A 17,850-nucleotide genomic window follows, 5' to 3' on the forward strand; every position below is an offset into this window, starting at 1 on the left:
AAAAAAAAGAATTTAATATCCTTAAAACATGTAAGGTAAGGCCTTGGCTTTCATGGATACTCACAAGGAGAGGCAGGAAAGACAAGGGAAGGCTACTAAGGCTCCTCAGTGAGAATTATGCTTCTACATTAGGGAACACCTACCCCCTGTGCCTCCAAGTTCCTCATACTAATACTAGGACATCCTGTTTTTTCCCAGAACATGGTTATACTAAGTTCTTATCGAGATTACTAGTATATATATATACTTGAGAGCAATTCAGGGATCAGGAAGTACATATATTTTATAGGTAATGGAGAGGTTCTGTTTAGGTGGTGATCTGACTAGATCCCCACCCTTGATGTCACAGGCAAGAATTCACCAACCAGCTAGCATGCTAGAAGTTTCTAGTTTGGAGGCTTCCAGATGTAGAATATTTAAATATGAAGGTCTCAGAGCGGGGCAGAGAAGGAATAACAACTAGAAAGGTAGAAGGGGTCATGGCCAGGAAGATAATCTATTATAAAGAAAAATTATATATTATAAAGAAAAGTATATATTATATATATATTATAAAGAAAAATTATATATTATAAAGAAAAAAATTTGTCATCCTTCTCCTCCTTCCCTATCTCCTCCCTAATCCAGGTTTTTCTAAACTGTATGTAACTTAAAATAAGTTCAATTAATTCAAAGGTAATTAACAGAAATAAAGGATATTAGTTTTGCATATAAAGCATTGAAAATTTTAAAGAGTGCTGTATGTCCAAAATCTTTGTTTTTGTATTTAAGAATGGAGAGGGGTTTAAAAAACTTTACTTCTGTGGATATGATGGATCTTCTGTACTTCTTTACACACAGCCACAAATCATTAAGAATGTACTAATTTGTAATTTATGACAGTACTGATAGGCAAACTATTTTTTAAAAGCCTGTCAATAAAATTAACTGTGTGAACAAGACTACAAGGAAGAAAAACTTCTAAAGGTCTTCCACTAAAAATAAAGTTTTGCTGTTTTTATATGATTTTTCTTTGAATTTTGTCCATTAGACTCTTTAAGTGCACAAGCCTATAAAACTCAGAAAAGCCACATTTCAACTCTACTGCTCTCCTTCCTCCCACCTGAGGGATACTGGATAGAGAAGGATATTCGTCATCTTTTTAGGAGTTAAATATTTTTTTGTATATATGGAAAGATAGAAATGAACCATCCTTTTATTACAAATGGCTTTCAGTCTGGACCATTGCAGCTAAAAACTATCATATTAGGAAACTTAACAAAATTCTTTTAAGCAGTAGAATGGAGCAACAGAATGATCAAGGGCTGAGTTAAAAGACTGGAAAAAAGAACAGGGAATTTGAAGAGGGCTAACCATGTGACGTGGCAGCTAAACAGAGAATATCATTTTAGGTTTCCTTGGAAGAAAAAAAAAGCATCCAGAGCAATGGCGGCAAAAAGCTCTATATTTTGCTTTAGTCACGCAATCGTTCAAGCTTTATGTTCAGATGTGAATACATAATTTTTAAGAAAGATGAAAACTGGAGGGGATCAGGAAGAAGCCAAAGTTTTCTCGTGTTATTAATTTGGCTATATCTAATGTTGTGGTAGTGGTAGTTACTCTTTCTATTGGGCTAATTCTACTTCTTAGATGCTCCAGTGACTTAAAGATTTTCTATTTGTTTTTCTAAGCTGTTGATTCTCACATTTATTTTAGTTTCCCTTTAATATACATTTCTGTTTTCAGGTGCTAAATTTGTCTTTTGTATTAATTTTTTTTTTAAACTACTTCAATTGTTTCTCCTGAGAGTATATGTGTGATTTCAGTCTTCTCTTTTAGTTTCCTCATTCCTTCAACCTCTTATTTTCCTTGGAGGTTTTTCTTGTGAGCCATTCTTTCATTTCCTCTTTTTGTAACTGGTTTTTTTTTTAATTGAAGGCTGAGGGCACATCTGTTTGTGTTTTCTAGCAATACTGAGGAGCTGGGTGACAAAACTTCTTTGGAACCATTATCCTAGGAAAGATTCTGTACCAGATGTGGAATGGGGGAAAAACCGCTGAGGTCCTTTCAAGCTGATACATGTTTTGTTTAAGTGACACTGGGAGTAAGCACCGGACTACTGGTTATAGAGTTTAGTGGATCTTGTGTAATGATAAGGGATGCAAATGGAACATAGCTCAAGTAATACCTAGAAAGCTATTCATCTTCCTTAGCATGTAAGGAATGAAATTAAGAATGTTTGGAAGCTGTAAGACATAAGGAAGATATAGAGCATGCTTCTTTATATAGTCCTTTTGGATACAATCAAACCTCAACACCATTTAGAGAACTACATCAGGATTTAAACAATAATCTGGATTACTCCTGTCTCTCCTGAGATGAAAAGAACTACTTTCCTGCTTGCCTGATCCAAGCCACATCTGAGCCTTCCTTGCTTGAAAAAGAAGAGACAGAATAAAACTTCCTCCCAGCAAATGATATAAGGTAACTAAAACATTTATAGATTTTTAAATATTTGAAGATTTCTCCTCTGTCTTTTAACCATTTTACCGGCTTTTATTTTTTTGTCTTTTAATCCACTTGGCATCTGACAGATTGCTCAAAGTAGTCTTGAATTTTAAAGAAATAAATTATCTCAACTAATAGTTGTGAATAAATTTGTTTGCTTCGACTTTCCTTAGTTTTCAACAGCTTATGGAATGTTATAGCACATTAAAACTTTGTTCACTCTAGCTTATTGTTTGATCTGAGCTTCTTATCTTCTATGATATAGACAGACAAGGCAATTATTTGCTCTAATATAAGGGAGCACTGGCAAAAATAGAGATGAAGCTACATTATATTTGGCACTGAAACATATTTCTAATACTCACAAGATGAATGGTTGTTTATGTCTAAATTCTGGGAATTTGCAACAATCAAATAATAAAGCTATGCTCTGATTTAGGACATCTTAGAAAGCTGACCATATTCACTAACCTCTATCCACAGTACAACTCCAATGAAAGACAAAATAGACTTAAAAGTATAAGATAGGCCATGTGGAAAAAGACTAATGGAACTGAGTACTGTTTAGCCTGAAGGATACAATTTAATTTTTAAAATTTGCTGAGCATCTCTATTGTGTCCAGTTCCCACAAAAAAGGATAAGACACTAAAGAATTAGAAGAGGCATCATGTACTACAACATAATTGGAGGAAAAAATAACCAACACATTAATTAAGAACAATTCTGTACAGTGCATAAGTAAATATTAAAATACAAGATATAATCAAGTGTACCAAGATTATTAGAAAGAATATAAAACTATTATTTATATCATATTATAATCATATAATATTGTCCAATACAATATATTATAATAATGTGCATTTTTATTCATTTATTTTTCTATTTATTTATTGATTGATTGATTGATTGATTTATTATTAAGACAATACTAACTGGTAGTTATTTTTATATATAAGTATTTATTATATTATATCATTATATTATATTATATCATCAATCTTGGATAGCTGCAGAAAGGGGCGTCTCAGAGGAAGAAGTTGGATAAGCACTCTGATTTTTAAAAATGAATTTCCCATTTTCTTAAACTGTTATAGTTAAAATACTTCTATTACCCTGAATGAATTAATACCTGCACTTTTCAACAAATGCTTTACTTTTAAATATCTAAACAAAATTTTTTTTTCCTGACCCAGACCAATGATTTTATATGCTCTGATGGGCTTGAACTCTATTTTTGATAAGACTAGTCAGTGCTGGGACTCTGTTGACAGACAAAATGAGAACCCAGAAAGTGAGGACTCAGTTCTCTTTAAAATACAAAATACAATTCTCAGTCTCCCTCCTCCTCTTCTCTCTTCTTCCTCTCTTTGTCTTTCTCCACATCCTTCTCATTTTCTCTCCTTGCTCCTATTCTCTCTCCCTCCTTCCTCTCATTCCTTTTCTCCTGAGCACATAAATGCAGAACACAATCTTCCCAATGTTAGGAACTTTTCTAGCCTAATGGTTTTGAATGTTTTTCCCACACACTGAAATTTTTCTGTGCTCAATCCCACAAATATTTAAACGGGAGGCAGAGAGATTCAGTGAATGAAATAATTTACTTGGAGTCATTAGACCTGCATTCAAATCTTATTTCAGAACTTATATCATCATAAGAAAGTCACTTAACCTTTCAAGAGCTTCAGATTTCTCATCTATAAAATACAGAAACCATTACTGGCACAACTACACAAAACTACTATGAGGAAAAGACTGAAAACCTTAAAATATTACTTATACATGAGTTTCTTTTATTAGCATTATGAATATTATTTGTCTAACAAGAATTATTCATGAACAGGATAACCTCCTCTTCAGACTACCAGTGCTTCTTAGGCTGAAATTCTTTCTGTAATAAATGGAACAACTCAGATAACTGTCAAATGTAGTTAATTGGGATATTGCTTATGAACTATATATATCAATCTGATGAAATATCTTGCATGTTCATTTATACTTCTGTCATGGCTGGCATGCAGATTGATCCGAAGTTTAATTCTCAAAGCTGCACAGCTGGATCATTCACTCTCTTTTTAGATCAATGGATCCCAAAATGTCACTGAATTCAATGGCTTATTTATTTCAGTTATATACATATTAGCCAAATCTGGGATACAATCAAATGGGTTTTGATATATCAGGAGCAGAGATGGGTTTAAGGACACTCTTTGGTGTCATTTGGTGTTTACCTCAGTGTCCATAGTCCTATAAACTGGCATTAAGAGGAGAAGACAACTATAGTAGACAATTTTAATACTAAAATGGGAAAAGGAACCCATAAGACTTCTTGAAAAGGTATTGAGGGGGAGAGGAAGGCAAGGGAAAGGAGGGGAGAATTTGTGTGAAAGTAACATTTAATCTTATCTAAAAGACAAGGTCCCAAATCTTGAAAAGTGACAAGTATCACATACAATTGATATCATTAATGCTTGCTTTCTCAATGGGTGGGGGAAGAGCAAGAAGGAAGGAGAGAATTTGGAACTAAGAATATTAAAATTCACAAGGAATAGAAAGATAGTTTTTGCAAGTTTGTACCCAACAATGGATTTCTTTAATTTCCAGAAAAAAAAACAAACAAACAAAAAAACCAAAAACAAACAAAAAAACCTAGACCAAATAAGCCCTTCTTGCTTCTAAATAAGGAAAATATTTTTAATGCATTAAGTGGATTGTGGTCAGCATAGTGAACATAAATCAATACAAGCCAGTAAGTCAGATATTCAATGCTGTTAAAGAATTATTTTCTCATTATATAGTTAAAAATAATTTTAATGTTTGAAACATAAATATAAAAAAGAAAATCCATAATTTAAAAAATATCTGATGTTTTATCATACCATGGTATTTATTTTTTAAGAGACATCTGAAAAAAAAGAGAACAAAATCACAAGCAGGACTTCTAGAGAAAGAATAATCACAACTTGCATTTATAAAATATTTAACAGTTTTACAAAACACCTTCCTAACAACTACTCTGAGATCAGGTACAAAGATTCTTATATCCACTTAAACGAGGAAACAAGTTAAATAATCTGCCCCAGATAACTCAAGATATTTTTTGAGGTGGCAACTGAATTACTCTCTTCTGAAGCCCAGACTGATGCTTTTAATTTATTAAGAGGAGTGGGTGAAATGGGTGGTTGCTTCAAGGAAAGCAGGGCAAGAGTAATCTAATCACAATACAAACATTTATTAGCGGCAGGTATTATGAGATACTGAGGATACAAAGACCCCCCCAAAAAAAAAATTCTGCAATCAAGGAGTTGATGTGCTACTATGGGCATCATTATGTACAAAAAAGTATATACAAAATAAAAACAAAGGGGTGGAATCAGATGATGTTAAAGGTCACAACTACCAAACCTCCCTCCAAACCTCTTCCACAAAGTGTCCAAAGAAAATTCTGAACAACAATTTGTAACAAGTCACAATAAGTCATTTTTCCAGACCTGAGCAACTTTGGAAGACAAAGAAAAGTCTGTGGAGGCTGGAATGAGGGCTGACCAAGAGCCCTGTGCAGAGGAAGCAGAACCAGCTGTGGACTCTGACAGGGCAGCAGTAAGAAGTAGTGCCCAACAAACACCTGATTAACAAGAAATTCCAGGGGACACCCATATGGTCTCTGGGCATAGAACTGGATACATTTGTTAGCTCCTTCACCTAGTTCCAGATCACAAATCCAGAATGAAGAAAAGTGCCTGGATATCTGAATAATACCTTCAGATGGAGGGTAGAAACCATACATCTTTCCAGATCACACCACTTTGGAAGCAACAAAAAATTAAAAGACCCCTGGATCAAGCTGTGAAAGCAACAAGATACAAAAGAAACTCAAGCTAGACATCTTCTCCCTGATGTAGTGCAATCCTTAGGAATAACCTCAAGGCTATCTGACCTTGGGAATGATGTAGTTAGGAATGATGTATTTTTTTCCCCTTAAGCTACCTTGTCTTAGTTTACTTTACATGGCCAGGATGCTGACCTCAAAATATTGCTGGTGGTCAGATAACAGCTTTGTTGGTCAGTGATAACTGGATTTCTGAGATGGATGAACAACAATAATAAGGTGCTTAAAGAAGGTGCAGAACAAAACCGGGTGCCCATTTCTTGACCTAGTAACTTATAGGTCTAAAAACCCACTTCTAAAAGATTCTTTCTTTGAGCTGTATCCAGGGAACTATGGGCACTGCACCTGTGCACAAAATCACAACCAGACCATTCTTCAACTCCATCTCTAAGTAATAAAATTAGCTTATTAGTAACATGAAGCACTTGGTTTCTTACTTTTCCCTATAAATTTATCTTCTTGCTACTGGCTCTTTGCTGACTTCTTTTGGAATTTAGTCCATTTTAACTGGCATTAAAAATATAATAAACTTTGCCCTTTGACTTGGAGATGGATCTGAGCCTGCAAATTTTTTTGAGACATATCTTGACACTGGTCTGGAACCCCATTATTTTGGGGGTCCCTTTAAAGTCCAAGACCCCCAACTTCCAGAGCCCAAATCTAATATAAAGTGCAAAGCCAAGAAATGGGCTGGAAAAATGAGCAAACACACAAAAAAAGAATCTGGTCCTTAAAAGTTTCTATGGTACTAGGGAAACTCAAGGAATAAACTCAGAAAAAGACAATGACTTGAAAACATCTATGAGTAAAAATTGGGAAATAAGGAAAGCATCATGTAGCAGGGGCAACTGAGCTGAGTACTAAAGGAAACAAGGGATTCTCAGAGACAGAGATGGGGGAGTAATTTCCAGGAAGTGGGGAATAGCCTGGGAAAAAAGCATAGAGATGGGAGACAGAATAGCTAAAAAGCTAGTCTGGGTCCAATGCAGATTGAAGGAAAAGGGGGTAAAATATAATAAAACTAGAAAGGTAAGTAAACTTCAAATAATAAAGCAAGGAGTCTGTATATATTCTAGAAGCAACAGGCTAGCACTAGAACTTACTAAATAGGAGAGTGGTATAGTTGGACTAACACTTTGGGCAACTACATGGAGAACACATTGAAGTAAGAGATGAAAAGCAAGAAGATCAAATGGGTGGCTTTAGTGATAGTCTAGAAGACAAGAGAAGGCCTGAAAGAAGGTGGTGGACACATAAAAGAGAGGCAATGGAATGGATGTAAGAGATTCTGAAGAGGCAGAAGTGACAAGATAACTGAGTAGCTACGTATGGTGAGAGAGTGAGGCTACTAGAAGGATGTTTTCTATTGGAAACGTGGGGAAGAACAGTGGGTTTTGGGGAAAAGGTATTGAGCTCTTTGGACATGTTAAGAAAGAAATACCTAAGGAATATCCAATTTGAAATGTCCAAAAGGCAGCTGGAGATGTGCAGTAAGCTCAGAAAAGAGACTAAAGCTTGAATACACATCTTGGAGACCCCCTGAAAAGACCCAATAATTTATGTCATTGGAACTGACAAGATCGTCAGATGAGAGAGCATGAAGAAAAAAGAGGAGAGGGCCAGAACAACGTTTGGGGTTCATACACACTCTAATACAAATGCTGAAAGAGCATAAGAAATTGAGGAGCGGAGAAATAAGAAGAGATTCAAGTGACAGGTGCCATGAAAATCTAAAGAAAACAAGTACCCAGCATGGATGAGGAGAGTAGTCAAGAGTCTCAAATATTGAAGTAGGGATGAGGATTTAGAAAATAAGACTCAGCCATTAAATGGTCGCTGGTAATAGTTGAAGAAGCTATCTCAATGGAATGTTTAAATGAGAAGCCAAAGTGCGAAGGACCTGAGAAATGAAGAGAGGAAGAAGAGGCAAAAAGCGGTGACATTTTTTTCTCTCCCAGTATTCTATCAGAAAGGGAAGAGAGACATAAGATATCTCCTCTCCTCCCTCCCCCCCTCCCCCCCCCCCCGGGGTTAAGTGACTTGCCCAGGATCATCACACAGCTAGGAAGTGTTAAATGTCTGAGATCAAATTTAAACTCAGGTCCTCCTGAATTCAGGGCTGGTACTCTATCCACTGTGCCACCTAGCTGCCTCAGAGAGACATAAGATTGAGAAAAGCTTGAGGCCTAAGGAAATGGAAGGGTTGAGGGAGATTTTTTCCCAGGATGTTGGAGACTTTTGTTTGTAGGCAGAATGGAAGCAGAACAAGTGAAATTGAAATTCAGAGAGGGAGGAGTTGAGTGAGGAGAGGTAATTGCTGGAGAAGATGTGAAGGGATAGGACTAAAAGTACATGCAAAGGGATTGATTTTGGCACAATGATCACCTCTTCATCAGAGACTGAAGTAGAATAGAAAACAATAAAACAGAAGATGTTTTGAGGAATTTAAAAAACAGAGGGAAAAAAAGGAAATCATAGAAAATAACCTCTATATTTCCTCAGTAAAGGTGGTGTTGAATTCATCAGCTGAGAAGGAAAAAAAAGTAGTATGGGAGACTTGAGGAGAGAAAATAATTTCTAGAGGGAGTGAAAAGAGAATCAATTAGAAAAGTAAAAAGATCATATGAAAAGAACCAAAAGATGAGAGGAGAATCCTCAATTAAGAAGTAAGGGAAGGCCAGGACTTATAAAGGCATTCATTCAGCTCAAGAAATGCTTAGTAAGTGTAGCAATTTGTTATTCCAGGTCTAATTATCTTTATTCACCTCCTAGCAAGACAGTTACCAAATTGTGGGCAGAGTTGGCCCAAAGGTTTACAATAAAGGCAGATAAAAACGGCTGGCAAAATACAATATGTGAGTATGCAGAATTTATAGGCAACTCCTAACACATACCTTTTTTTTTTTTTTTAAATCTTCACCCTACTCTCTGAATAACAACAACTTAAAAATTGAACTGCACTCAGAGATATATTTTGATCTCAATTTATACTGGGAATTGAATTCCGTCTATCACAAGTTTTATCAATAGTCTTCTAGTTCCAGAAGAAACTATTTATTATACTAAATTACTGAAAAAAAAAAAAAAAAAAAAAAAAAAAAAAAAGCTATAAAAAAACCACCATGCTAAATTGTATCAAAATTGTTTTATATAGCAATCAAATTCAGTTATATAGGTAAAGATAACTACAGTTCCAACAGTATTTATTCTTTAAGTTCTGCTACTTCTATGACTATCAGTCATTCTGCCAAAACATTTTCTTTACATAAATTTTTTTTTTTTTTTGACAAAGATACATTCTTTCTCCAGCTTATTTTACTGATGAGGAAACTGAGGCAGGCAGAGCTAAATGACTTGCTCAGCATCCTACAGCAGAGGCTGGATTTAAACTCAGGAAGACAATACTTTCTGACTCTTGGCCAAAGGTTTTGTATATTGTACCACTTTTTTTTTTTTTTTCAAATCAGCAAATAGCAAAGCCTAATAAAATTTGTCCAAGTGAATTTGTTACTGTCTGCTCTAGAGTACAATCTAATTTTTAAGAAAATCTATAGATTAATCTCTTTGTTTGAGCAGCTAGGTGGTATAGAAGATAGAGCCTAGGATCAGGAAGACTCATTTTCCTAAGTTCAAATCTGATCTCAGAGACTTACTAGATGTATGACCAAGAAAATCCCAAATGGGATTGGAGAGATGGACACAACTGAGAACAATTAAACAATAAAAATTTCTATCTGTATTATATACATGATGTTTTTATTGTATATGTGCCTGTTTTTTTCTGAGCTGATATATCAAACCTTCATAAAGAACTTATTTAAAAAATTATTATTTTACTTAAAAAAAAATAAAGGATGAGACTTCTAGAATAGAAAGTCAAATTATAACTGCAATGTGCCCATCATTGCAAGCTAATGACGTTGGATAAGGGTTTTGAAAAGAATTATCTTCTGTGGCAAACCAAAAAGTTTTTGAGAAGGCCAAATTACTTATTAGAATTTAGTCCATAACATTGAAACAAATGAAAAAGAGGGGGCTTTTTTTTTTTTACAAATGAAGAAACAAAGAGAAAAATTGACCCCTGTTCACTCCAAATACCAAAGTCACAGATTTCTAAGTCCTTATGCCATACCATGCTGCTCATAAGATACCTTTAGTAGGGTATATATTTCTGTTTATCAAGAAGTGAAGCTTATACAAATAGGAATGAAAAACTTTTTTGAGGGGAAAGTTGGTAATACAAGGAGTTGGTCTACTTTGTCAGACAAACAAGTTTGAAGATAAGGGTATATTACAAGCTGAATGGTGGAACATAGTGAGAAGGATATCATAGTACCCACAGTACCAACTACTCCAATTTTGAAATGGTTGAGCAACTGAGGCCTGGAATTACATTTTGTTCTCAGCTATGCCCTTATCCTTTTTACTGCAAAGAAAACATCCAGATCAGAAAAAGAAAAAAGTTAGGAGAAAATGAAACAGAAAGAAGCAAAAAGGGAATTTAAAATGAAATGTATATATATATATATATATATATATATGTGTGTGTGTGTGTGTGTGTGTGTGTGTGTGTGTGTGTGTGTGTGTCTGCATACATACAAATGTACATGCAAAGTCTATTTCTTGTTGAACCACAACAATTCTAATTGTTCTGGGATAAGGACTGCCAGCCATTGCAGAAGAGTGTCTAATACTGCCTAGGCTTTTCTTCCTAAGAGTTACTTTAATTCTATTTTAAACAGACATTACCACTTTTGAAATACATAGCAAATAAAAGTCTTTATAAAAAGTATATGAATTTATTTTGATTAGTTTAAGGAATTGCTTTTTTCTCTTTCTTTAAATTCTCTGGTAAAGAATGGCTGAAGTGGCAGGAATATATTAGGAAATAAAAATGATGCTAAAACAAAAGATAGCAACAAAAACTTAAGAAAGTGAACTAATTACAGTAACTATGAGTAACAATGATTAATATGGGGCGTAAAAGATGAGGAAAGCTATTTGAATATAAATTGGACTTGAACTAACTACAAAAATGTACTTGTCATCTGTCATTTTATTTTCGATAAGTTTTCCACAGTATGGTAATTATGGATTTACATCAATTATGCTGAAAATTTCTCCTTGAAATAATTTCTCTCGCTAATTCCCTCCATACAATTTCTTTAAAAACTGATCACAAAATATTAAGATATAAAAAAATTCTTTAAGACTTTTCTAAGCAAAATGCAACAATCTTTTAATCCTCCTTCATATAATAAATACATAATACATTTACAATGTATAATTACTGACTACATAAAAACTTAGTTTGTAAAATTAATTACTTATGACAAAAGGGCATTAGTCAAATCATCATAGGAAAAATACTCAAACATATCAGGCTGGTTTAATAGATGATATTTTATGTTGCTAAAGAAAAATTTTAAAAGTAAAGGCTCCTATATTAAATATTATATTATTACTATTTAGTTCATCTTTTCAAATTAAGCTAATCTATCAAATAATTACAAATAAAGAAACTTGAAATCTTGGACATAAAAACCTAAGCAAGTTCTCATCCTTAAGTAAAAAGAATTAGTTTCCTACACTACTCTGGAAAGCAAATTTTTTGTATCTTCAAAAAGGGGAGGAGAAAAAGGTTTGTTTCCCCCCCCAAAGGGGCTCAAATAGGTATTCATTCTCTGGAAGGGGAAAAAACAGAGGTTGGGGGTGCTTTCAATTTTTCCTGCTCTATTCATATTTATTTGATGGAGAAAAAACTAGTTTATCATGTACACAGTTACTGTCTCATGCCAAGCTATTTCAATTTGCCACTCTTCACCATTCCTGCTTTCTTTCCTTCCCCCCTCCTCCACACTAAATCTATTTTGGTTATGCATAGTATATTCAAGCTACAGCAGTCTGGGTCTTTGTTCAGCAATTGTTTATACTCAACATTACACAGAATTCATAGGCAGGTTAAATAGAATCAATTATAAATGATGACTGAATCTCTTTTACCTCTCTAATTTTCATCTTAAAAATTAAAAAGTCATTTATGTCTAAAGAAACTAAGAAATCATTTCATTGAGGATACTGCGATCAGAATGTCATGTCCAAAAACAAAACAAAACAAAACAAAACAAAACAAAAAAAAAAACCTGGGTACTATACAATAAATAACAGGAATAGTTCACCTAATTTTCTCAAAAAAAAAAAAAAAAAAAAAAAAAAAAAAGACACTATGTAGTATGTCATGTATAAATCTTATAAATTTACAAAGCCATCCCCATTTTATTCTGTTTTATTATCTATACTATCTCTAAAATCTAACATGCTAAAAAAAAAAAAAAAAAAAAAAAAAAACAAAGCAAACCATTAATTCAATACCCAGGCTTCCAAAAGTGATAGTGTATAAAAAAATTCTGAATGACTCAATGATTTATAAATATGAAGCACTGCTGGTTTGACAACTTATTTAGATACAAAAATCAAATTTATGCTAATAATACCTGTATCATTAAAAAGAAAATGTGACCTATTTGGTAGTAAGCACATAAAATATTCAGAATGATCTAACTTTCATGCCTGCAAAGAAAATGCTTTTGTAACCAATCTCTGCCTTCATACGGTTAAATGCAAATTCTCTTTTTCAGCCTTACTCCTGAAACCTCCTGCATACATAGCTGATACGCCACCTACTGCAAAACGGAGCTGACAGCTCATGCGAGGTTGCCAGCATTTCCATTCCATCACCGAGCTAGAGCTGAATAAAGGCGTGTTTGTGTGGTGGTGGTGCTTTTTAAAAGCTCTCTCTAAGCCAAGAACAAGACGCTGCAGTGATTTTGAAAATGGAACGCAAAATAAACAGGAGAGAAAAAGAAAAAGACTATGAAGGGAAACACAACAGCCCTGAAGGTACTGATCAAGGAAAGAGCTGCAAAACGCTGACGACTCTCAATGTTGGTGGATATTTGTATATTACTCAAAAACAAACATTGACCAAGTATCCAGATACTTTCCTTGAAGGCATAGTCAATGGAAAAATCCTTTGCCCTCTTGATGCTGATGGTCACTACTTCATAGACAGAGATGGACTCCTTTTCAGACATGTTCTGAACTTCTTACGGAATGGAGAACTTCTACTACCAGAAGGATTTCGAGAAAATCAACTCCTGGCCCAGGAGGCAGAATTCTTTCAGCTTAAAGGGCTGGCTGAAGAAGTGAAATCAAGGTGGGAGAAAGAACAGCTAACATCCAGAGAGACTACTTTCTTGGAAATCACTGATAACCACGATCGCTCACAAGGTTTGAGAATCTTTTGTAATGCTCCTGATTTCATAACAAAAATAAAATCTCGCATTGTACTGGTGTCTAAGAGCCGGCTGGATGGATTTCCAGAGGAGTTTTCTATATCTTCCAATATTATTCAATTTAAATACTTCATAAAGTCTGAAAATGGCACACGACTTGTGCTAAAGGAAGACAATACCTTTGTCTGCACCCTGGAAACTCTTAAGTTTGAGGCTATCATGATGGCTTTAAAATGTGGCTTTAGATTGCTGACCAGTCTGGATTGTTCCAAAGGGTCAATTGTTCACAGCGATGCACTTCATTTTATCAAGTAATTACTTCTTGTCACTAGACAAAGGCAACAAGCATGAAGCCAGGAAACCTTGTTAAAATACAGCATCCAGACATCACAAATAACATGCCTAACTAGCTCTGTACCCCAGAGCTCTGCTGCTAATGAATTACTGTGAGCTAATGGTATGTAAATTCTATCTATGACATCCATCTCTGGGCTATTCGTGCTGGACAGAACCCTTCATCTGAAACAGAAACAAACTATCTTCTAAATACTGTAAATAAATATTGAATGTTTTTGGTACCTGTTTATTTTTTCTTTCAGGTGGTTTTCAATTGGAATCGCTATATAAAATGTCTTGTGCACTTGCACGATTAACATGCATGTACATTATTGCACTTTTATGATGATAAAAATATTTGAACAGAATATGCTTACAGAAAAATTACAAAATAGCTGAATTGGAAAATATAAGCACTCAGCACAACACAGACTTGCAGATCAACTAAAACAGATTTCTAGTGCAACAAAATGAGTCTGCAAGAGGGCATTAAAGATATTGACTTAAATTTTAATAGCAGGAGACAAAGAATATTTCACAGCTTCTTGTGAAACAAAACTGGAATTACAGCTGAACTGATAATTTGCTGAAAATTCCTAGAATATTGTGTTTGGTAACAATAAAAAAATAAAAACAATACTAGCTTCTTTTCTTGTATGCATGACTATAAGCAATAGTAGTAATATGTCTGAACATTAATATTGTCACTTAACAACTTCATGTAAAATATATGGCATGAAATAGCCAACTACCATGACACAATAACACTGGATAGTCACGTAAGTTGAAAAATTAGAAAATCTGTTTTTTGCAGATTGAAGTCCTACAGGTATGGAGAACTTAAGTCTTGGTAGAGTTATTATTATTAAAATATAAGTAGCAGTTGTTTCAGAGCCCTATTACCACAAATAAAAGAAAACAAAAGATCAAAAATATTAAAACATCACCATCTCTTCCTCATGCTACAAAATAATTCAATCATAAATGCAATTAACTATAAAAGTGATAGTTTTGACCTTAAAAATATTTATGAGATCTTAAGATTCATTGGGTTTTATTAAAATGATAAGTTTCTTTGAAATCCTGGTTGAATGAATAAGACAAATAATTTTCAACAAATAAATTTTACATATTTACACCAAAAAATTAATTTTTGCAGGTTTATATGTTTAAGTGAAATCATGTATCTAAAAAATTTAAAAATGCTTTTCAAATGTATGTTTATTTCTTGCACAGGGGAGCTGAGTCACTTTATGCCACCTTCACCATGAAAAGTACTAATTTAATCAGCTAGAACTACTCTTTTAATCTAAAAAAATTTGAAAGATCAAGTTTAAGTTTTAGCAGTAATACACATGTGCATAAATATCCCTTAAGAATGCCTGAGATTACATTTTAATGTTCATACTTATAATATTTAATTTGATACACACAAAACTCATTCATTAATAGTAAATTCACTTTCAAAGGCACACATTTAATTGTAACATCATACCCAATGTAACATCAGGTAATTTTTAACATATTTTAACAATGTATGTTAAAAGTAAACACTGACTTTTAAATACTTGATGGCTTTATGGAGTTATTTTATCTTGGAATTTGGCATTTGGTAATGCAGAAATCTTAGTACACAGATACAGACACAGAAATCACAGATACACTGGACTTTAAAAGCAAAATTTCAAGTCAAATGATAAGAATATTTTTGATATCTCTGTGTTTGCAGAATAAATATATACAAATCTTAATACTACTACAAATAGGCCAGCATTCCAATCAATGAACTAAGAATCCACAAAGTTAATATTTTTCTAGATTATGCTTAAAAACTACATGTACCTTGCTCAAGAAAATCACAGTCTTAATGTAAAAGGATCATTTTAAATGAATGAAGACATGGGTCAAGATCATAGCTAAACCTTTGAAAAGTTCTTATCACAGTCTTGCAGATTTAGGACAAATGCGACATCAGAGATTATAGAGTTCAATTCTCTCATTTTAAAGATGAGGAAAATGAGCCCAGAAAGAATATGTAACATGACCAAAATCAGAGCGGAAACAAATAACAAAGTTGGGATTTGAATCCAGCTCAACTCTAAATTTCATGTCTTTAAATACAGACATTATAAAAGTTATTATTAAAAGTTAGTTTTTAAAAATTATTAAACAGGAAAGGAGAATTATCATATTTCAAAGCACTTTGAAACATTACAACTTAAAACTAATTGTTAGGCTATTATTTCAGTATTAAACTTGTTATTACAGTCTTAATGAAATGAGAAAATCTTTTGATAATAAACACTGAAAAGGAAGAAACAACTTTTTAATTTGGTCTACATCTGGGATTACAACAACACAGAGGACTCCTTGATGTAGAAACTCCATCTACCCCATCTAGATCTGGCAACCCAATCTTATGGAGTTGCCATGTGTACACTAGATATGGCACTTGAACCTGGTTCTGTCCATTTCCAAAGTTTTCTCTTTTATATATTCTAAACCATTTTGCCTCTGACACTGAGAGGTGAGACTTCCATCACTGGTTATTTCTAAATGAAAATTTAAAGAGGGCTGGAATCATACTGAGTGGAGTATACTTTAGGCTCAACCAGTCTCTCTTTTATATACTGGCCCCTCATAACTATTTTGGGGTCCTTATTAGTACTATATTTATTTATACAGACTTTAAAAATATTATTATATTCTTAAGTATCTGAGGATGGGGCACGTACCGACAAGAGTGTGGATAATTGAATACTAATGCTATATCTAAAGAAGTTAAGAGATAAATAGATAATAACCCTAAAGGACTAAATGTGTATCATCCAGATTCTTTCCCAAGTTACCAATCTGATCCACTTGGATGAGTGACATACCTCAAGAATGTTAGCTGAATAGGCAAAGGGTACAGACTATTTAAAAAAGAAGAAGAAGAAAGAAAAGAAGGGAAAAGCAATGTTGTTTGGTGGGGAGGGAGGAAAACTCAAGGCCGCTCTCACTGTTTTTTATTTTTATGTTTTCTTAACTGATCACATTTTTTATTGAAACATAGTATTGAATATTTCTAGATTGAAAATATCTTATATATTTATTCTAGCACAATCTTTACATAACAAAGATAACTCACAGTTTAAAGAGCAATTATTATAAACTACTCTTTACTTTTACAATTCTACAACTTTACAATTACAAGAATGTAATTGATCCTTATAATGGCCTTATTAGTAAGCAAAGCAGGTGGTATCTCTATTTTACAAAAGAGGGAACCAAGGTGCATGGTCATAAAGTAATCAATGACAGCATCCAGGGCTAGAACTCAGGCCTCCTGATGACCTCTGCGAAATGGAACTAAAGCTACATTGTGTGTACTTTACAGCAACATTCCAAAGAAAAATAGATGAAAAGGTCTATTAAAGCTTTCAAAACACAAGTATGGATCCTATTGTACATGACTGGAATCGATAAGGATAGTGGCATTATGTACAAGTTTGGGTACTTTGGGGGGAGAGGGGTACAATATAGTTACTAAAAACAGATTCAGTTCAATTTGATATTTCAACATTTAACAAGACAGACCCCAGGGAAAAGTCAATTGTTACTCTAAAGCAACACTGTGATGTCTCACAAGCAAATATATATTTAAATGTGGTACTCCTGTAAATTTGGAAAAAATATCTACCCAGTGTTTTGAAAAATATTTTGTCCTTTGGCTTCTGAACATCATACTAAATCTAATGAGGGGGCATGAAATACAGCTCTGCTGGAGACTAGAGAAAAGTCTCCAAATATTCAAGGCCATAGACATAAATATGCACTTGTATAAATATATGTGAGATATA

At 33.7% G+C, this 17,850-nt stretch overlaps 2 protein-coding genes across 4 annotated transcripts in view; one reads left to right on the forward strand and one right to left on the reverse strand.

Moving 5' to 3' along the window:
- GTF2F2 (general transcription factor IIF subunit 2) overlaps positions 1–17,850 on the reverse strand; it is a 166,846-nt gene that overhangs the window by 89,623 nt on the left and 59,373 nt on the right. The gene's annotated exons all lie outside the window — the stretch shown is intronic.
- Positions 2,330–14,642, forward strand: KCTD4 (potassium channel tetramerization domain containing 4). The gene is made up of 2 exons (XM_074299138.1): positions 2,330–2,463; positions 13,016–14,642. Exon 2 carries the CDS (start codon positions 13,211–13,213, stop codon positions 13,985–13,987), a length of 777 nt encoding a protein of 258 aa, XP_074155239.1. The 5' UTR covers positions 2,330–2,463; positions 13,016–13,210; the 3' UTR covers positions 13,988–14,642.

The sequence above is a fragment of the Sminthopsis crassicaudata genome, chromosome 3 (assembly GCF_048593235.1).
Source record: "Sminthopsis crassicaudata isolate SCR6 chromosome 3, ASM4859323v1, whole genome shotgun sequence".
Classification (NCBI taxonomy): Eukaryota; Metazoa; Chordata; class Mammalia; order Dasyuromorphia; family Dasyuridae; genus Sminthopsis; species Sminthopsis crassicaudata.

What these genes read in the sequence shown, in the direction of transcription:
- KCTD4 (XM_074299138.1), top strand. Translation starts at nt 13,211, where the DNA reads ATGGAACGCAAAATAAACAGGAGAGAAAAAGAAAAAGACTATGAAGGG.